This window comes from Octopus bimaculoides, chromosome 10, assembly GCF_046866305.1.
Source record: "Octopus bimaculoides isolate indiv1 chromosome 10, ASM4686630v1, whole genome shotgun sequence".
NCBI lineage: Eukaryota > Metazoa > Mollusca > Cephalopoda > Octopoda > Octopodidae > Octopus > Octopus bimaculoides.
The window spans coordinates 55407859-55431089 of NC_142937.1; the positions used below are offsets into that span (position 1 = coordinate 55407859).

A 23231-nucleotide genomic window follows, 5' to 3' on the forward strand; every position below is an offset into this window, starting at 1 on the left:
ATACATAATATTAATATATAGATATATGTAAATTATATGAATGTGAAAGCAAGCACAGTATATCCACCACCATCCACATCTATACACTTACACAACATACACATAAATGTGGTATTCAGTTTTAGTTATTTTCTTGCAGTTTCGTTCTTTGTGATGGGAGGAATCCCAACAAAAACACGTCATTTTTATGTTCTTTTGTTTTGTTTTTGAGGTTTTTCCTATTTCATTTGTTTATTTCTTTGGCTTGGGATGTAAAAGTGTACCCAGGTATTCTTGCCTTGTCTTTACCCTTCTCTCACTCGTTGTTTTATTTCTATTTTTATTTTGTGGGAGTTGTTTAAGGGGATGGCCTTTGTTTATTTATCTTCTTTTGGTGGGATTCTGGTTTCTTTTCAGCGTATATATGGGAGTGTATATAATTGTATATGTATCTGTATGCGTCTATGAGTCCGCTGTGTGTGTGTTTGTGTGTGTGTGTGTGTGTGTGTGTGTGAAAGAGAGAGATAGAGAGAGTCTGTATATGCGCGCGCGCGTGTGTGAATCTGTATGTATGTGTGAGTTTTCACACCCAAAAAACTTAAGAGCAAGGAAATCTAGATCAGCACCAATCATTGAAGGAACTTCAGCTGAAATTTGGATTAAAGAAAAAAATAGTGTGGGTTTTTTTGGAGAATACTAAGATGAATGAGTCTGTATCATTAACCGTGATGTATGTGCGTGTGCGCGCGCGCGCGCGCGCGTGTGTGTGTGTGTACATGTCCATGTCTATACATGTACATATATATATATATATATATATATATATATATATATTTCTATACGAAACTGCAATCAAGAATATGTGTGTGTGTATGAGGGAGAGAGAATGTGTGTATGTATGTGCGTGTGTATATTATATTCTGTTCGTTATATATATTCGCCTCTTTCTAAGCTTTGTTAAAAACATTAATATCTGTTACTCACAAGGCAGCAATTTTAGGGAGAGGAATCTGTCGATAATCTCTATCCTCAATACATGACTGGTATTTTATTTTATCGGACAAGAAGTATGAAAGGTAAAACTGAACTTTGGCAGGATTTTAAATGGGAACACATACTACAAGATATTTTTTCGACGCACTAATGATTCTGCCAATCCTCCGCCGATATTATGAACTTCAGTTTTTGACGAGTATCTTATTTATCGATCCTGGGGAGAGGAAAGGAAAAGTTGTCCTCGGCGAGTTTGGATTCGGAAGGGGAAGAACCAAAACCAGAATCATAAAACACACTTTTTGAGATGAAAGACTATCGATGGTCCAGCAGTGCTCTCGAACCCACTCACATAAGGATGCGCAGGTACACATCTATAGTTGGATCATATCAGTGCAATAATGTGTATAGTAGGTGAAACACTCAACAATTACAAGTTGATGGTAGTGCGCAGAAACAATTGTAATGATTTGGATTAAAGCGTATACATTTCATCTTCTTGTATTATAATTTATATATATATACACACATATATATATACAGAGAGAGAGAGAGAGAGAGAGAGAGAGAGAGAGAGAGAGAGAGAGAGAGAGAGAGAGAGAGGAGGCAATTACGAGGATAAACAAATTAGATATATTAAATATAAGAGTTTGGGTAAGAAATCCAAAATACTAACATATGTATACATGCAAAACAAGAGGAAGCAAAAAGTGGAGACATTCAGACTATGAATATTAAAGTATAAATATGTAGATATTTATATCAATATATCCAACTTACACATAGTGCAAATGACAGAGAAAATTAAATATGAAAATATATATCTATACTTAAATATTCATTGTTTGGAAGTCTCCGCTTTTTGCTTTCTCTCGTTTTACATGTATACATATTTTGGATTTCGTACCGAAACTGTTATACATTATTTACATTATCTACATTTGACGGATATTCGTCCTCATCTTGTTTGTTGTTAACACAACGTTTCGGCTGATATACCCTCCAGCCTGGGTTCTCATTCCTATCGATGTTACTGTTATTATTATTATATTATTATTATTATTATTATTATTAATCAGGTCGCTGCCGTGAATCGAACTCGGAACCTTGGGGTTAGTAGCCCGCGCTCTTAACCACTACGCCATATGCCCGTAGGCAGTTATGGGGTGAATTTTAAGGCTTATAAATCTATTATTTTTCTATCCTTCCTCAATACCGGTTCCCATATGCTATTCATATCTGCACTCGGTCTACTTAGGAGGTTGTTGTGTCCTAGCATATGTGCTGCTTCTTTTAGTTTTCGTATTTTCCAGTGTTTTTCCCTGTCTATTATTTTAACTTCATTCCACAGGGGGAGGTGGTTTCCATTTTTCCATACATGATCAGCTATACCCGATTTATCGATATCTCCTCGTGTCACAGCTTTGCGATGTTATTCTACCCTTATTTTGAGGGGGCGACATGTTTCGCCTTTGTATAACCTACCACAGCTGCATGGGATGGAGTACACGCAGTTTTTGGTCATATTCTCTTCTGTTGGTGGTTTTACCCGAAGGAGATATTTGCGAAGTGTTGTATTGCTCTTGAATACTGCCCCGATGTCATATGGGCCGCATATCTTTTGTATCTTTTCGGAGAGGCCTTTCACATAGGGTAGACAGACTGTAGACAGTTTATTGGTATCATCCTCTCTTTTCTTCATAATTGGAGTAGATAGTATGTTCTTGGGGTAGTTGTTTCTTAATAGATTGTTACTGAGCTTGATCATTTCCTCGTGGTGGGTATCACGATCGCTACTTATATTCTTTGCTCGGTGTTTTAGGCACTGAGCAATTCCTCTCTTTACACTGTATGGATGGTGGGAATTGAAGTTAAGGTATCGTCCAGTGAAGGTTGGCTTGCGATATACGGATGTCCTGAATCCATACTCGGTGCGTGTTATTAATACGTCCAGGAATGCCAGCTGATTGTTCTGTTCCTTTTCCATGGTGAACTGTATGGATGGATTTATTGAGTTCACATGATCTAGCAGCATTTGGACATCTTGCTGGTGGGGCCAGAGAATAAAGGTGTCATCGACGTATCGCAGCCATAGGGTTGGTTTTAGTGGTGTTGATCCTAAAGCCAAATTCTCAAAGTATTCCATGTATATATTGGCTATTATCGGTGATAATGGCGAACCCATAGCTAAACCCTCTTCTTGTCGATATATATCAGTGTCCATACGGAAGTAGGTAGTTTCTACACAGAAAGTCAACATTTCCATCAAGTTTGTTATTGGTATACTAGTGCGTTCTTTTAGATGGGTGTCTGTCACTAGTTTTTCTTGAATCACCGATAGTGCTTCACCAGTTGGGACTTTGGTGAATAGACTTATCACATCTAGACTCACCATCTGGTTGGATTTTAACCACTACGCCATATGCCCGTGGGTGATGTGGGTACCGTCGATGGTAATGTTGAGTGTGAGGCCGATAGCTTTACTGGTGCTGCTGGTGTCGGTATGGTCATCTTCTCCGGCTGTAGAATTGGTATCGGCGTCGTTGCCGAGAGTGCTGGTGTTTCTACCGCTGTTGCTGCCTCTGATGCCGTCGATGTTGTTTGGTGATCCGTTGCTGCTATTACTGCAGTCGCTAGACTTGGATATGACTCTCTCGGCTTTGCATTGAACTCCCAGTGGATAGTCATTGTAAACCCTGCAATAGCGACCAGCTCCTTCCCGTGTTTTATGAGTGTTAGCTAATATACTTTTCATGTTGGGTGCACAACTAAAGAAGACCCTTAGGTTGTACCTATTGAATAAATGACTGAACCTGTGTGTCTGCGTGAAGTGTTTGTCTATTAACCTGAGAAATATACTTCCCACACAAGTCTTGACGTTGAGTGAAAAGGGTAGGGCAAACCAAACCACGTTTCGGAGGCGCTTCCTTTTGTGGGTACTAGGGCCTGGCATGTAGGAGATGCTGTCCTTAAACCTGTTGGACGCCAGTGCCTCGTTGTAGTAGGAGGTGTCGGCGTCGAAAATATCTTGATTAGAGGATAGATGCTTCATACTGATCTACTTGTATTTTGTGCACTCACATACACTGTATGTTTCGGTCTTTTGATCGAGTCATCATTAAAGATACAAAAGAAGTGTACCATTCACTTCTTTTTTGTAAGTTTGTATCCTCTACAACACACTTTTTATGCCTGTCAATTGCTGGGAATCTAGAAAGGGGATAATGCAGCAATTATTATGCAACAGGTAGCGTTTTATTTTTTCACCGGTTTTATTGAACCAATCAGAAATCAGTGTTAATACATCTCTTGTCTATATAAAGCGAAACTAAGAGGAATGTTTCTCTTACCTCTTTTTGTTTTCCCTTGTACCCAGGACTATAGCGAGCTTCCACTTCCTCTTTCTCAGCCAGAATTCAGCAGAACAGTCTCCTCAGAATGGTATCAGCCCGTTACTCTTATTTTTAATTTGCCTCAGTCTTAAATGCAAAATATGTTTAAGCTCAATGAGGTTTTATTAACGTAGTTATTTGAAACGTGTCAGCTAGTTCAAATGTGGGCTTCATAAACTTTGGAAGAACATGAGCTGTTTAACGAGTCTGAAATATAGTACCACTTGAACTAGTAAATGTCTAATTAGTGTGTATACATAAATACAAACGTACAAATACATGCGCACGCACACACACACACTCACATACACTATACATACATATACATGTGTGTGTGTGTGTGTGTGTGTGTATGTATATATATATATATATATATATATATATATATATATATATATATATATATATTGTATATATAGATATAGATATATAGATATATATATATGTATATATATTTTATATATATTGATATATATGTGTATATATATATATATATATATATATATATATATATATATATATATATATATATATATATATATATACATAAAAACATATATACATACCTGCACATACATTCACACATAATTGTTGACGCTTCTTATACAAACACACACACATAATTAATTGTTATCTCCTGACATCTTTATTTCCTATAATTTGAAATATACATTAGATTAGAATTTCAAAATTATTTACTTTTATTCCTCCAGGACCGATAAAATAGTGGGATGCGGTAGCTTAGTTCAAATCGACTGATTTACATTTTATATATATTCTACCACTTCTTTCTCATCCTCATTTCTTTCTCTTCTCACCCCCAACATGGTCGCTCTCACGCACGCACACACGTTCACGTACACACGCACACACGTTCACACACGCACACACACACACATACACACACACACACACACACGCACAGTAGTTAATATGTCATTATAATTATTTTTAAATTGAGTCAAGGACTGAGAGTGATAAAAGATAAATTTGTGATGTTTTCTAACACTTTTCCCTGAAGTACTATTTAGTGAAGCAAGCGAAGCGATACCAACAGGGAATCGAAACCGAGACGTCGGTCCTGTTTTTGCAAATAAATTAGTACATGAAAAAATCCCCAATTTATTTGACATAATAAAATCAAGGTTATTTGCTCTGATTTCCAGAAACAACAGTCAGTTCCCCTTAAATTCCAGCCTACCGGTTTAAAATTGGAACAACACACTAGAGTATGTAGTCCTAAATTCATTAATGTGTGTGTGTGTGTGTGTGTGTGTGTGTGTGTGTGTGTGTGTGTGTGTGTGTGTGTGTGTGTGTATGTGTGTGTGTGTGTGTGTGTGTGTGTGTGTGTGTGTGTATTATGTATTAGTCATCAGCGTATCATGTATGTGTATCATATATCCGATAAAGAAGCACACTCTAAAGTATAGAGCAGTAAAGTATTAAAGCAATAAAGTTAATGTCTAGTCATAGAGTGACCAATAGTTTCCCATCCACGAAGGCTGTAGCGTCACAGACGACTCATCAGACTCTAGCCCCAACACAAATCTAACCCCACACCTCTGGGAGGCAGAAATCTGTTACGGTCATAGTTCGATTGGTAATCAGAGAATAAAACGTTCAGTGTTAGTGAGAACGGGCTATTTCCCCTAGGCCAGCTATTTATGGACCTGGAGAGGGGAATAAGGGATTTATCCCTTGGGCTGCTATTGGATCGTTAGGACTCTTCCGGGCTTAGTCGGCAAACGGGGAATTCCATGCTTGCAGCAGGTAGCGCTTGAAATGGATGCATGGTGTAAAGATTTCTTGGCGAGTATTCAGTGACCCAGGTCTCAAAGAGTCTTTGAGTATCCTAGCTCGCTCGGCTATGTGAAGCTTGCAGCGTATGCTTCCGTTGATGTAGGGTGCAGGCCGTTCTAAGATCTTCCTATGGATATCGTATGGGGTCACTTCATCTTTGAGACACTATACATGGATGTGACGAATCTTCTTTCAGGGATCGTGAAGGTGGACCCGTGGTTGTACAAGGGTAGCTGGCTGCCGTACCAACTGATCCAACGTATTTCCAGGCTTGGGTGTTGGTTGTGTTCACATTACTGGTGCATCTCCGGCCGGCTTCGGGCCTGGGGGATGTCGTTATTACCACCTATGTTGTTGGAGCTGCCGTCACTGCTGTTATCATGACGATGCGCGGATTCGGCGATGCGGTTGTGGCTGCTGCTGTGGTTGTCATCGTTGTGGTGGTCGTCCCTGGCCGTAGGGTTGGTGCTATTGTCGCTGGCGGTCATGTGGGTGCCGTTGGTAATGTGGGTACCGTCGATGGTAATGTTCAGTGTGAGGCTGGTAGCTTCACTGGTGCTGCTGGTGTCGGCATGGTCATCTTCTCCGGCTGTAGAATAGGTATTAAGGTCATTGACATCAGTGCTGGTGCTTTTACCGCTGTTGCTGCCTCTGATACCGTCGATGTTGTTTGATGATCCGTTGCTGCTATTACTGTAATCACTAGGCCTGGATATCACCACAGCTTCATTGATGACTCCCTCGGCCTCGCATTGACTTCCCACTGCACAGTCATTTTACATCCCGAAAGGGCAACCTGTCCCTTCCCGTGTTTTATGGGTGTTAGCTAATATACTTTTCATGTTGGGTGCACAACTAAAGACCCTTAGGTTGTACCTATTGAATAAATGACTGAACCTGTGTGTCTGCGTGAAGTGTTTGTCTATTAACTTGAGAAATATCCTTCCTAAATAAGTCTTGATCTTGAGTGAGAAGTGTAGGGTAAACCAAACCACGTTTCAGCGGCGCTTCCTCTTATGGGTGCAAAAGCCTGGCATGTAGGAGATACTGTCCTTAAATCCGCCTGATCAATCCGGCCAAATCCGAGATCGGCCAGGCGAGCATGCATATACTGAGGAAGATTAATGACGACATAGGGAGAGCCTCCAGCCTTTCTCTGTGATGCAGCAGCAAGGAGGTGACCTCATGGCTTAATGCCAACCGGGAGAGGGGCAGAGCAAGATTCGCACAATTCGGTATAGTCGATTTTTACCCGTCGATATCGAAAGGGCTGCTGATCAAGGCACTTACCTTTTCTAAGGGCTTCACAGACATTAGCGATAGAAATACAGAGGTTATTTTGCATGCCAGGAAGACGGTGCTGTTCAATAAAGATTCGACGTAGTTCCTTTGATGTGGCAATAAGAGCCTACGAAAGCGCCGACGTGTGTGATTTAATTGGACTACACATCCTGAATACCTTAGGGAAGAAATTCGCTTCAGTCCTCTTTGGTTTTTACAGGAATGCCGCTCTAGCTACCTCTAGAGGAGCCAACGGGCACACACTCGATACGCGTAGAAAGGACCTGATTAACGCTCTAGGCTCTACTGGACTCAAAATTACTATCGAGACAAATCTCACCACCGTAGACTTCCTAGATATCACTCTAGACTTGAGCTCTGGTACACACAGGCCTTATTGCAAGCCAAACGAGAAACTGTCAGATATCAAGACAGCCTCCTATCACACCCTTATCGTCTTCAAGAATTGTGTATGTATCTGTATGCGTCTATGAGTCCTCTGTGTGTGTGCGTGTGTGTGTGTGTGTGTGTGTATAAGAAGGGATGACCACTAAGTGGACATCCAATATGCTAGAAAGAGGTCATCAACGACCCAACCACAAAGAAAAATAATGTTCTCCAGAAAAAAATTCCCAAAACACCAGATCAAGACAAAATGAGAAATATACAGAATAAAGAATGAATTGTGTACCGGTTTCGAACATTAACGTTTTACTTATCCCCAAATAACCCCAATGTAATCGGTAGAACTGTTCGCAAGTCTTATTTCATGAAGACAATTCGTGTATAGTTCTGCAAATTATATTGATTCTAAAACGATTGTGCTGATGAGAACACGGATGTTGTTACGTAAATAAAACGTTAATGTTCGAAACCGGTACACAATTAATTATTTATTCTGTATATTTCTCATTTTGTCTTGATCTGGTGTTTTGCGAAATTTTTTCTGGACAACATTATTTTTCTTTGTGGTTGATGACCTCTTTCTAGCATATTGGATGTCCACTTAGTGGTCATCCCTTCTTATACACATGTAATACAATTTTTCTGATTTTTCAGATTTTTTACATGCTAGGCCACTTGGTTTTAAATTGAATTAATATTCAATTTATCACCCTCTCTCTCTCTATATATATATATATACATATATATATATATATATATATATATATATATATATATATATATATATATATATATATATATATATATATATATATGGGTGTATATGTATATATATGTGTGTGTGTGTTTGTGTGTCTGTGTTCGTCCCCCCAACATCGCTTGACAACCGATGCTGGTGTGTTTACGCCCCCCGTAACTTAGCGGTTCGGCAAAAGAGACCGATAGAATAAGTACTAGGCTTCCAAAGAATAAGTCCTGTGGTCGATTTGCTCGACTAAAGGCGGTGCTCTAGCATGGCCGCAGTCAAATGACTGAAACAATTAAAAGAGTAAAAGAGAGTATATATATTTCTATACGAAATATATACTCACAAGGCAGCAATTTTAGAGAGAGGAATCTGTCGATACTCTCTATCCTCAATACATGACTGGTATTTTATTTTATCGGACAGGAGGTATGAAAGGTAAAACTGAAATTTGGCAGGATTTTAAATGAGAACACATACTACAAGATATTTTTTCGACGCACTAATGATTCTGCCAATCCTCCGCCGATATTATGAACTTCAGTTTTTGACGAGTATCTTATTTATCGATCCTGGGGAGAGGAAAGGAAAAGTTGTCCTCGGCGAGTTTGGATTCGGAAGGGGAAGAACCAAAACCAGAATCATAAAACACACTTTTTGAGATGAAAGACTATCGATGGTCCAGCAGTGCTCTCGAACCCACTCACATAAGGATGCGCAGGTACACAGCTATAGTTGGATCATATCAGTGCAATAATGTGTATAGTAGGTGAAACACTCAACAATTACAAGTTGATGGTAGTGCGCAGAAACAATTGTAATGATTTGGATTAAAGCGTATACATTTCATCTTCTTGTATTATAATTTATATATATATACACACATATATATATATATATATAATTTATTAAAAGTTAATTTACAAAGGTACCGTTAATTCTATTATTATCCAATGTCACTAGTTTAAGAATGACAATATCAGAATCAACGATACAGGCGACTGCAGGCCAAAAAATAGCATTTAAATAGCCGAGGGATTAAAATTAATCAAAAGACATACTAAGAATGTCTACCTACTTGAAATAACAGTCAAAACTCGTTATTAAATCGCCAAAAAATACACTGGTGATTACTACAGAAATCAAATGAAAGCAAACTTGGTTAAGACAATCTACTTACATACATTTAAGTATATGGATTTGCGTGGACTAGTTTCTGCATTGGCATAATATGCCTTAGCTTCTTCAGCACGCATTACCAGGAAAGCGATTCCCAACCTATCCTTCAGAAATCTGTGCTGCTACTGATTCGTTTCGCGCCGAGTTTTGATTGTTATTTCAAGCAGGTAGACATACTTAGTATGTCCTTTGATTAATTTTTATCCCTCGGCTATTTAAATGCTATTTTTTGGCCCGCAGTAACTTATATCGTTGATTCTGTTACTAGCATTATTAAACTAGTGGCATTGGATAATAATAGAATTAACGATACCTTTGTAAATTAATTTTTAATAAATTATTTTTCTCGTAATTCTGTAACGAGATTATTTTACATTGGGAAGCTGCTGTGATTTCGGTGCAAAACGAATCAGTAGCGGCACAGATTTCTGAAGGATAGGTTGGGAATCGCTTTCCTGGTAATGTGTGCTGAAGAAGCAAAGGCATATTATGTCAATGCAGAAACTAGTCCACGTAAATCCATATACTTAAATGAATGTAAGTCTTAACCAAATTTGCCTTCGTTTGATTCCTGAAGTAATCACCAGTGTATTTTTTGGCGATTTAATAACGAGTTTTGACTGTTATTTCAAGCAGGTAGACATACTTAGTATGTCCTTTGATTAATGTAATGTGTGTGTGTGTGTGTGTGTGTGTGTGTGTGTGTGTGTGTGTGTGTGTGTGTGTGTGTGTGTGTGTGTGTGTGTGTGTGTATTAGGTTGTCAAGAATGTTCTTGCGGTTTTTAATCTTTAAATTCAGATGCAGATATCTCGGCTCAAACAAAACTTTATTAATCGAAATAAACACCATCAGAATCAACACACTTTTGCCAACGCGAAACAAGTTTATTTATGCTAGTAGCGTAAAAATCCTCCGTTCTGGTTGCGATGTAGTCGTTGAAAGCGTGTTTGGCATCGTCTTGGTTTTTGAAGCGTTTCTCACGCAGGAAGTTGTCGAGATGTTTGAAAAAGTGGTAGTCGGTAGGCGAGAGGTCTGGTGAGTATGGCGGATGAGGCAGAGTTCCGTAGTCCAATTCGTTCAACTTCTGCAGGGTCAGTTGTGCAACGCGCGGCCGAGCGTTGTCGTGGAGAAGAATTAGTCCTTTTCTACTAACCAATGCTGGCTGTTGTTGTCGGAGTTTCTTATGCATTTCATCCATTCGCTGACAGTACTTCTCCGCCGCAATGGTTTCGACTGGATCCAAAAAGCTGTGATGGATGAGACCGGCCGCAGACCACCAAACAGTCACCATAACCTTCTTTTGGTGCAACTTTGGCTTCGGGAAGTGCTGTGGAGCTTCGTCGGCGTCCAACCACTGAGCTACGCGTCGCCGGTTGTCGTAAAGAATCCACTTTTCACCGCAAGTCACAATCCAGTCGAGAAACGGGTCGTTCTTGTTGCGTAAAAGAAGGGAAGACGACACTTCAAAAACGGCGTTCTTTTTTTGGTTGTCGTTCAATTCGTGCGGCACCCATTTTTCAAGTATTTTTGTTTTTCCACTCTCTTTCAAGTGGTTGGAAATTGTCATATACTTTACGTCTAATTCAGAAGCAAGCTCTCGAACAGTTGTGCGAGGATTGGCTTCGACTAAAGCTCTTAGTTAATCGTTGTTAACATCCGATGGCCGACCACTACGCTTATCGTCTTCAAGACTCTCGTAACCGCTACGAAATTTCTTGAACTACCATTGTACTGTACGTTCATTAGTGGTTCCTGGGCCAAACGCATTGTTGATATCGCGAGCTGTTTCGGCAGCTTTTCGGCCTAACTTGAACTGGAATAAGAAAATTGTGCGAATTTGCTTTTTGTCCATGTTGTATTCAACGTTCCGGAAAAAATGGCCTAATTATTCAAAAAGAGTAACACGATTAGATAGAGCGAAAAACAGGCTTTAAAATTATATATAAAGTCAAAGTAATTTAACGAAAATTAATTTGAAAATACATCATTTAAAACCAAAATTAAAAATTCCGCATGAACCTAAGATATATATATATATATTGAGAGAGAGAGAGAGAGAGAGAGAGAGAGAGAGGGAGTGGCAATAACGAGGATAAACAAATTAGATCTATTAAATATAAGTGTTTAGGTATGAAATCCAAAATACTTATATAGGTATACATGCAAAACGAGAGGAAACAAAAAGTGAAGACTTTCAGGCTATGAATATTTAAGGACCGCTTTTGGCAATAATTACAGCTTGAATTCTACGAGGTATGGACTCGTACAAAGTTTGGATTGTTTCCAAAGGAATTTTTGTCCAGTCCCAAAAACCACTGAACCCTGACAGACTAGCCCAGAAACAAAAGAATCCTTTTGATTCCACATTGTTCTTCCTCACCCCAACCAACCTCCCACACTGTCCCTTAAAATAGCAAACATTCCTTAGCTACACACAAGATAGAAAATGTCAGAAAGAGAGGTCAGTTATTCTTTTCCAATTTTTTGTAGATTCTTAAATATATCTCCTTCTGTATATATATATATATATATATATATATTCCACAATTTATTTCACCTCCCCCCTTATCCACTTTACATTATATCCATTATTCACTTTTTTATTACAATCACTACAATTTTCCACAATTTATTTCATCCCTTCCTACACGCACACATACCCACACACAAAAAATACACGCACCCATACACACACATGTATGCACACCTATCCCCCAACACACCACACACACACAACACACATGCATGCACTTACACGCTTAGATTCGCCCACACACTTATACAAACGCACATACACACGTACACTTGCGCATACACACACACGCTAACAAACACGCAAACACACACACACACACCCTTGCACACATAACCCATATATACCCCCATTCACACATACCTCCCATACACCTAACACATACACCTCCCACACACCTTACATATATACCGCCCACACACATGACAAACATACATGCGCGCCCTCACACACACATATAGACGAACGCACATATATACACACACACACACGCACAGTGGTAGAGACACACACCTACTTACACAGCCCTACACACACACACACACACACACACATATATATACGCGCACGCCTACAAACACGTACATACACAGCCACATACATATGCACACACACACACAGGAGTGCACACACAAAATAACACACATACCTGGCACACATCCTTACGCTCTCACACACACATATACACACACATACACATACACACACGCACACACACACCTCTCACATACACAATACTCACTCACATACACAACACACACTCACACAAACACGCATACAACTACACACACACGCACACGTACCTAACACTCACAATCCCACACACATCACAATCCCACACACACACGCACATCCACACACATACACACACACACGCACACACCCACATACACATACACACGCACACACACCTCTCACCAACACAACACACTCACACAGACGCGCACGCACAAAAACATACACATACACACACGCGCGCGTACAAAATACACACACACATGCACACGTACCCAACACCTACAACCCCACACAAGCACACACACATACTCAAAATTTGCCTGCTGACCTTCCACTGACCATTGTCCATAAGCACCCCCTAACTATTCCTGCTACTAATTCCTTCCACTACGTCTCACACACACACACACACATACACACTAACAGATAAACCACCAAACCACGCACACACACACACACACACACACATACATACGCACACACACGTTCTGTTATTACACACACACACTTGCAGAGCCTCGCGCACGCACACATATTCACCTCCCTTTTTCACTCACCTGTCTTAGAAAGAACTTTTCCTCCACCACTTCCTCTTCCGGTCCTTCCACAATGTAACCTCGTGGGCATCGGTGCCGATTTTTTCTTCCTCCGTTTTTCCATTCTTTGAACTTTCCGTCTTTCCGACGAAGGGCTCCGCCCGAAACGTCATACACTCTCTCTCTTTCCTTTCCCGAGCGTCTAATAACACTATCCGTATCACGTCCTCACTTTGTTGTTTTTTTGTTATTGTTTTTTGTCTTTTTTTGAACTTATATATATATATATATATACTACCAAACAAACATGATTTTTATTGGACTGATATTACTTTTTGTAGTCCCGTTCTGAATACTTTCTTAAATACTTTCTTGCAAACTGCTTTAACATTTTCCTATTATTATCAAAGAATGTATAACTGTATTTTAATACTTTTGTGATAATCAGTACTAAACACAACAAAGCTTATAAAAAGCTTTAGATTTTACTTTTGACAATTTTTTTTCCAAAAAAGTGAAACCGGTCAAGTCAATAAACATCTTTAAAATTGCATTTTCAAACCTTTTATATATATTTCCACTCGTGCGGTACCTTACAACTTTACTTCAACCGAATACATATCTATTTAATCTAACAATCTATTCCGTTTTACAATACTTGCATTTAGATTTACATCGACCAACATGTCTATAAGTATATATGTATGTGATTTTGCATGTCCATAGCTATATATATCTTTGTGTGTATATGCGAATTTATTGTTAAGTGAAGAAGGGTTTGTAAGCATACTTATTTTTTGGCACGTCGAAATATAAATAGATGCGTTGTGTGTATGTGAATATGAGTACATGTATATACGTGTTGAACTGTGCGTGTGTTTGTGTGTGTATGTGTGTGTGGGCTTGTTAAATTGTGTGTGTTGAAGTAAGTGTATGTATATGTATGATGTATATGTATGTATATCTGTATTTTTATCTGTCTCTAGGTGTATGTCTATATGTATGTGTGTTGAAGTGTGGTGAGGCATATGAGTGTATACGTATGTGTGTATGCGAGTGTGATGAAGTTTGCGCGTGTATGTGTGTTGAAGTGGATGGCGACTTTGATTTGATTTTATTTGCAATTATTGGAGAAATATGCTCAAGACTATAATCGATTGATTTGATCATGGACTTTTATTGATCATTATCTCATCTATCGTTGAAAGTTGAAAAGCAAATTGAACCTTCTCAAATATTTAATCGCAAAAGAATCTAGTTTTCTGCTGCAGATTAACCATTTGCACCAACCATCTCGTTCACATCCTCTAAAATTTGTGTAACAAGGTGTGGCAAAAAACCTCTTATTCACCATTTTTTTTTATAAACGTTTCAACAGTAAACGCTTGGAAAGCACCAGTCGAGAGGCCATGATGGCAACTAAAAAGATATTGGTAAAACATTAGCAACATGAAGACATCGTTACAATCTGCTAAACTTCACTAATAGCTATGTAAAATATGGGAGATTTTTCTGCCGCACTGTTTTTTTTTTTTTAAGAAAAAGAAAATAACAAGTTAATGCTGCTTAATTTAGATTGACCTGCGTCAGTCAAGTTAGTTTCAACAAACATATTAACACCATTCACTGTGCAGATAATCTAGAAAACTCACCGTGCCATCGTAATATTTCGCTTATATTTCAAAATAATTTGACAGGCACACAGCTTCATGATAATAACAACCAAGTTGGCATGTCGGTGTTGTCATAAACATTATAAATCGTAATTCATTGCTGAAGGCGATAAAATGGTGTTATATCTTTAGAATAGGAAATTAGATTCTGCCTCTCTCCTTCATACGGTTTACTAACAAACACGTTAAAGTTTATAGCAAACATTTTTACCACAGATTTCTTCATTTAAACGTCACAAATTTAATTGCAAAAATAAATAAATACCAACAATATCTTAATTCTTTCTTTTGACTTGACTCACAACTAACATTATTTTCTTTTTTTTTTTTTTTTTTAGTAAGACTGACTTCGTAACAGAGATAAAATAGATAAGTTGATAAAATATTTTAAACCAATAGCTTAGTTTAACTGTTTTTTTGAATCTGTGAGCAGCAGAGAGTTCCGCATCAGGGTTCTGCATCAGATGCTCCGGCAAAGGTACTTACAATAGACAATTCGAATCAAATACACTGATGATTGATCTAGATTTTACGACAGTTTAGTTTGTGGAAAAAGGCAGCAACCGCGACATTTTCAGTAGCACAGAGGCTGGTGGGAGAGAATGCGTCATCGTCTGACCGATGACCTACCAACTGGTTATTTCCTACTTCGAAACATAACATTCCCTTATTCCAGTTCCTCCATCTCTGCCATCTTTGTAACCGTAACTAGGATTTTACTCAGCTTTAACACATTTATTCGACACCTTTCCCCACCCACCTTTATCCAATCTACTCTTTTCTTTGTCCCTGCCACTGACCACATTTAAATCCTAACAGTCCGCATCCGAAACCAAACCCACCCCTTTTCTCTTTCCCTACCATCATCCGCCTCTTCCGCTACATCTAATCGAGCCCTGCTACTTCACGCTTCTTCCCTCTCCTAGCTTTTTCCCTCCTTTAAGAGCGCTCGCAACCTACGCAGTCACTTCACATATAGCTATTCCTCCCCTCTGCACACCTGCTTTTCCCTTTTCAAAACTACCATCTGAACTGGACCCATCTGCCGCATCTTCCAGATTAGGGACTCGTTCTGCTGCACCACTGCTAACCATGTTCCCTTTACATTTCGATTTACACCGGAACCCCACTAAAGGTACCAAAAATCCAATTGACGATGTAAAACTATCGTCCAAAAGCAGAAACAGTCACTCCATGGGGTTTCCGTCGACTAAAATTCACTCAGAAAATTTTGATCAAATCGAGGTTCTGATAGAAGAGACTTGCCCAAGATACCACACAATTGCGAAGTGACCCCATAATCACAGAGTCCTGTCTGTCGAAAGCCGTTTCGATAAACACTAAAACTAGGTTGTATAGAAAAGGCTCTTCAGAAGCTAGAAACTACAACAATAGCGAATATTTCTGTGAAGCAGTACGTGTGACCCGTCAGTTTCGTAGAATCCAAATTTCCAAATTTATAGTTAGTGAGTTCGAGTCACCCGTAACATTGTTCGAATCTTTTTTTTATTTTTCATTTATTTTTATTTTCAGATATTCGATCTAAAATGCACATTTCACACTCGCACACATAAGAGTGCGTATTTAAATTTTGTATCAGCAAAACGAAAGCAGTTTGCACGTGCGCGTGTATGTGTGTGTGTGTGTGTGTGTGTGTGTGTGTGTGTGCGTGCGTGAATGTGCATGTGTGTGTGTGTGTAAGAAGGAGAGCAAAACGGTGAAAGCAATAAATTTGAGGGGAGGAGCTAGTCGATTATATCAAGCCCAGTACACAAGCGGTACTTGTTTTATCGATACCCAAAGAACAAGAGGCAAAGACAGAACGTAAAAATTACGCCCAGGTTGAGTTTGCTTTTGATCCTTCCGGAGCAAATAAAATGTGGACCAGTTAAGAACACAGGTCGATATAATCCACTGTTTCCTCCCTTCAAGTTTAGTCTTGTACCTCTGTTAGAAGTAAACACTGAATTTTGGTCAACATCGATGCCATAACAGAGTAGGAAATGAACTGGAATTAGTTATTTCATTTCTTTCCCAACTGGAAATATAAAGAGTGTGTGTGTGTGTGTGTGTGTGTGTGTGTGTGTGTGTGTGTGTGTGTGTGTGTGTGTGTGTGTGTGTGTGTGTGTGTGTGTGTGTGTGTGTGTGTGTGTGTGTGTGTGAACCTACAAAGGAGACGTACAAGCAGGTCAAATTTAACTATTTCTCCGCAGATTGAAAAAAAAATGAACAATCTAAACCGAAAAATGAACAACCTTAATTTTCGACCTTTATTGGGGTATCATCAGAGATGTCAACATCTCTAGATCAATCCCAGAGAAACAAGAAAGCAATCTGTTTGCCTATACAAAAAAATCAAGAGGCTTCAGAGAACAGAAGCAACACTATGTGTTTAACACTTTATTTAATATCAGAGGCATGTTAGAAGTGTATTAGAAGGCGCGACACGTTGCCAAAGGTTTTGTGTTCAGTAAAAAGTTTCGCACTCCACTCCTATGTTCCATGCGATTTGAAAATAATCATTTTATCGCTGGATAAACCTGGCATGCGAAGTTGCTTTTAATACCGAGGAAGAGTTCAACTGGATTGTGCAAAAGTGCCGATCCGCTCAAGAAAACGCGTGTATGTTATATAAAGCTTGAAAATACCAATTATATTTTCTGGGTTTTCTTATCAGTATGTGTGTGTATGTGTGTGCGCGTGCGTGTATATATATATATATATATATATATATATATATATATATATATATATATATATATATATATATATATATATATATATATACATACATACAAACATACATACACACATACATACATACATGCATACATACATACAAACAAATAAATACATCTCTAATTTGAGTGTTGATGTTAAGTTGCGTAGGTGAATCTATTTAGAATTCCCTCTTAAACTGTCTTCGCACTTCAACTGCGTTTTCAAACTACCAAGTATAAATTTCCTTTGTTCAAAACTTAGTCTCTGTTCATTATTTCTAATAGATCAAATCTAAAAGGGGTTGAAAATGAAGTTATCAGCTATTAAAACGTGTGTATAAATTTGGTGTAGACACCTTCTCTCCCTCTCTCCCTCTCTCTCTCTCTCTCTCTCTCTCACTCTCTCACTCTTTCTCTCTCTCTCTCCCTCTCCCTCTCTCTCTCTCTCTTTCTCTCTCTGTATATATAATATATATATATATATATATATATATATATATATATCCACTACATATGTGGAAAATCGGTGTGTTTGTTTGTGCCGTTGTAGGCTAACTCCTCCTACATCGTTTTATTGATTTTGATGAAACTTCACACGTGAGTAGAACTCGTGTCTGGAAACTTCGTGGCATACGTAGATTGTTGAAAAATCGATAATACGACCCCTGGAAGGGATCATTATATCTATCTCATATAACTAATTTTTTAAACACCCAAGGGAAATAACCCATAGCACCTATACAATATTTTTTAAACACTCAAGGGAAATAATCCATTTTATTGTTTATGTTCGATTACTTTGAATATTGATCTTATGTGTGTCCTATTTCTAATTTTTGTAGACAATATCACTTTTATACTTTATTTGACACGTGAGTAGAACTCCTGTCTGGAAACCTCGTGACATACTTAGATTGTTGAAATAAATCGATAATAGGGCCCTTCCAATGGATCATTCTATCTACTACATATTACTAATATTTTATTCAAACAACCCAAGAGAAATAACCCATACCACCTGCAGATTTTAGAAAAGCGATCAATATTAGATTCTCACGATCGGCCGACCTAATACTGCCTTTCACTACTCAGTTTTGAACAGCTAAACATTATTATTGCACTTCCTTAATTTGAATCATAAACATTAAAGACTTCATTCATACATTTCTATACATACATACTTCTTTGAATGCCCATTACTCCGATAACACCAACCTCTGACTATCTCTCTCCCTAACCTCCGAAAACCACTCTCGCCAACCTCCAACAATCTCTTTCTCTTTCAGCTGACAAATTTTTGTACTTTTCCGTGACGGAAAATACACATTTCGTGGCAGTTGTAACGTGATTGCTTTCTTATAACAGAGTAATAAGGCGTTTCAATAGAACATAATTACCTCCGGGACTGGGTACACTAGCTAGTATATATATAATGTATATATATATATGTATATATATATATTCTCTCCCTGTTTATTTCTGTGTTCCTTTCTGTCAAAGAGCGTAGGCTCGAAACGTAAAAGACTTTCTCACTTCCCGAGCGTTAAACTAATACATCTGTTTGCTGTTTACCACACGTCTTTGTTTTTTGTTTTTTGTAAATTCTCACTATATATTACACCTCACATGGTCGCACCAGATTTATCCTATCTCCACCTCCACTTCGAACTTTTCTTGGACTATTCTACCTGGATTCTCTACCTGGACTTTCTTCTACTCTCCTACACCTCGGTTGCATGTCTCCTACCCATATATTACACTGGAATTTTCCTTTGATGAGAAATCGCTCCAATACACCACAACGTTTGAACCTTTTGAACTTTTCTAAACTTTTTTGTACTTTCTGCTTTTTCCTATTGTCGTTTCTCTCAGTCCGCACTTGTTACCTTGCCTCTCTCTCCCTCCCTTTCTTTTTCCCTTTTGTCTTCCCTTCTCCCTTTTTTCCTCTTTCTCTTTGTTCTTTTCCTTCTTCCTCTTTTCTCTTTTTGTTTTTTATTTTTTCTTCTCCCACCTCTTCTATTTTTTCTCCTTACGCTATTTGCATTTTTTCTCCTCACGCCTTTTGCATTTTTTCTCCCTACACCTTTTGAATTTTTCCTCCTCACGTCTTTATTGCCTTTCTTTCTCCCCCACTTTTTTTCTTTTTTTCTTTTTTCTCCTTTCTCTCTCTTTTCTTCTCGTTTTTCAATCATGCCCGATTACAAACCTTTCCTCCTCCACCTTCACCACCGCCTAAAAAAACCACCTTTCCACACTTCCTTTCCGCTGTTTTCAACCTTCTAGTAACCTTTCCCTACTAATTTTTAAAAAAACACGCTTCTTCGGCCACCTTTTCTTTCTCAGTCGCTGCCTTTATCACCGCCTCATCCCTAAAGGTTTCCGCCTCCATTTCCACCCCACTCTCTACTCTGCTTCAACCATCCTTCCCATACTCTGTATTACATCCTGCCGCCTTATGCGCGCCACCATTCGTTCTAATCTCTCCAAAATACACACCATCGACCGCCTTCTTCCCTGGCTTTTTCCATTTTCTTCTCTCATTAAATCATTAAATCATCTCCTCTCATTCAAATCGTCTCTTTCATCAATTTCTCGCTCACACCAAACAACGTAAACTCCACTCACTCTTCCATTCCATCACACCCGATTCGATTCCACTACCCCAACTCCCCCTACCCCTCTCCCTCCCGGATACACTCCCCCACCCTCACCAAACCCCAGTCCCTCCCCCACTCACATACCCCTCATCCCTCCCTCCCAGCCTTTCTGTCCCATCCACCCCTTCTCCACTTCAGTCTGTTGTTATCATTCCTCCAGATCTTCCCCTCTCTGACGCGGAGCGCTCTCTCCTCAGTAGGGATCTGCCCTTCATTCCCTCACTTCATCCAGCAACGAATTTCGGACTCATACCGATATCCACAGCTTAGTGAGCCGCTTTTCCGCGATACTCCACCTGCATCTAATGAGGAGGACTGCTTCACCGACCTGCGCCGTCGACCATCCTAGTGAACGTCAGCTCCTCGCCGGTTTCAAGCAATCGATCTTTTGCGGGCGCCTACCAGCGCACTGTAGACCGATCTGACTTTTCCAAGCATCCCCGACATCTGAACATCTCCCCAGCCAAACTCTTGGCCCTTCGATGTCTCCGACGCCGCACGGACATCGTCATAAAACCGGCCGACAAGGGTGGAGCCGTGGTGGTGTGGCGCGCGGACCTCTACAATGCGGAAGCTCTCCGCCAACTACAAGACACCTCCTTCTACTACCCTCTGCCCTCCAACCCCACGCCCAGCTACCAACAGACTGTGTCGTCCACTATCCATGACCTCATCTCCTCCTCCCGTCTCCCCCACCGCCTCCAACCTCATTGTCCGTACACATCGCACTCCCACAATTTAATTCCTCCCCAAAATCCACAAACCTAACAACCCTGACCGCTCCATCGTCTCCGCCTGCAACTGCTCCACCGAACTCATCTCCAGATATCTTGACCGTGTCTTTGCCCCCCCCCCTAGTGGCTTCCCTCCCCTCTCACATTCATGACACCAGCCATGCTCTTCGTTTGTTCAACTCTTTCTCCTTCCCTCCTGGCCCCTCTAAACTTCTCTTCACTCTTGACATCAAGAGTCTATACACGGTGACCCCTCAACACGATGGGCTGCGTGCACGCCAACATTTCCTTGACTTTCGAACCAACCCCCAACCGACACATCCACACTCCTTCGTCTGGCCGAACTTGTCCTCTCACTTACCTACTTATCGCTCGCGGGTTATTTTTACCAGCAAGTCTCGGGAGTGGCCATGGGAACGAAATGGGCCCCAACTATGCGATCCTGTTCGTTGGCTACGTTCAGGCCCAAATATTCTCAAGTTCCACTGGTCCCACTCCTAAACTATACGGTCCTAATATTGACGACTGTATCGGTGCGAACTCACTCTCCCGCGAACATCTAGACTTTTTCTTCTCTTTTGTCAAATCTTTCCATCCTGCCCTCCACTTTTGCACTATTACCAACACCTCAGTCACCTTTCTCGATATTTCGGTCAGCATTCATCACTCCACTCTCACCAACTCCATCCACTACAAACACACAGACTCACACTCATACTTCAACTTCTCCTCCTCCCACCCTAAACACTCCAAGCTCTCCATCCCCATTCCCAATTCCTCCGTCTATGCAGGCTCTGCAGTGACAACCATGAGTTTGAGACTCAGTCTCAACGTATGGTTCGCGACTTCATCCTACGTGGATATCCCCTCTCCACTATCCACACCGCCCTTGCCAGAGCACTTCCGTGGACTGTGCACCTGCTCTCTATCCCCGCACCCGCCCCATCGTCACTCATCTTCCATTTGCCCTCACCTATCACCCCACCACCCTACCTCTCCAACGCACCATTCTCCGAGCCTTCCGGCGACTCCAGTCCGACCCCTCCACTTCGCACATCTTCCCTAACCGACCCCTTCTATCCTTCAAACGAGTCCACAACATACGAAACCTCTTTGTCTACAGCTTCTTCCCTAATCCAACCTTCCAGCCCGGTTCGTTCCTCTGCTCCCCCCCCCCACGCTGCCGCACTTGCACTTACCTCTCCAACACACTCTCCTCATAGGCACCCACCATTGACCCTATCATATCACTGACTCCTTCACCTGCACTTCTAGCAACGTCGCCTACTGCATCTCCTGCTCTCTCTGTCCTTCTCTATACATCGGTCAAGCGTGACGCCGCTTGGCTGACCGGTCATTATTACCGAACTGCAGCTCCATCAAGTCAACGTGAACAACTTTTCCAGATGGCAACCCCAAAATATTTTGTTTGAAAAGCTTTTTAAAATCTCCATTATATAGAAATGGGAGTATATTTTTGTGTTGGGTTATATTTTTTATTATATAAAATAGATTAGTGCTCTTTATTTTTTCATAAATTTTATATTTTATTTTCCATTTTATTTGACAAACATTCAAGCTCTATTAGCATTTTGCATTTTTCTTCTTTTTTTTCTGTTAATTGTTTTGGAGTCGTGCAAGTGATGCAAGCATCCTAGTTCTCCGGTTTATACCAGCGTTCAGTGAAAACCAAGTATATTAGTTTATGATTGAAACGTATAGGTATTTTTAAAACTTTATGAATGAGAAAATGAAGAAAATGGATAAAATTGACTTACAATTGTTATTTGTTTAAAAACATTCAAATTCATACAGAGAAATTCCTGCCTACAGCTGTTTCCACACCCAATCAATTCAATTATGGA

At 39.9% G+C, this 23231-nt stretch overlaps 1 protein-coding gene across 5 annotated transcripts in view; it reads right to left on the reverse strand.

Annotated features, from left to right (window-relative positions):
- The window catches only part of LOC106877129 (LYR motif-containing protein 1), a 213029-nt gene that overhangs the window by 82835 nt on the left and 106963 nt on the right, over positions 1-23231 (reverse strand). The window contains exon 5 of one of the 5 annotated variants that reach the window (XM_089358686.1): positions 4542-4571. The exons of the other annotated variants lie outside the window; for them this stretch is intronic. Within the exon in view, the coding sequence (XP_089214812.1) occupies positions 4563-4571 (9 nt within the window). The 3' untranslated portion in view covers positions 4542-4562. Of the gene's footprint in view, positions 1-4541; positions 4572-23231 lie in introns of those variants that run through there. 5 annotated transcript variants of the gene reach the window in all.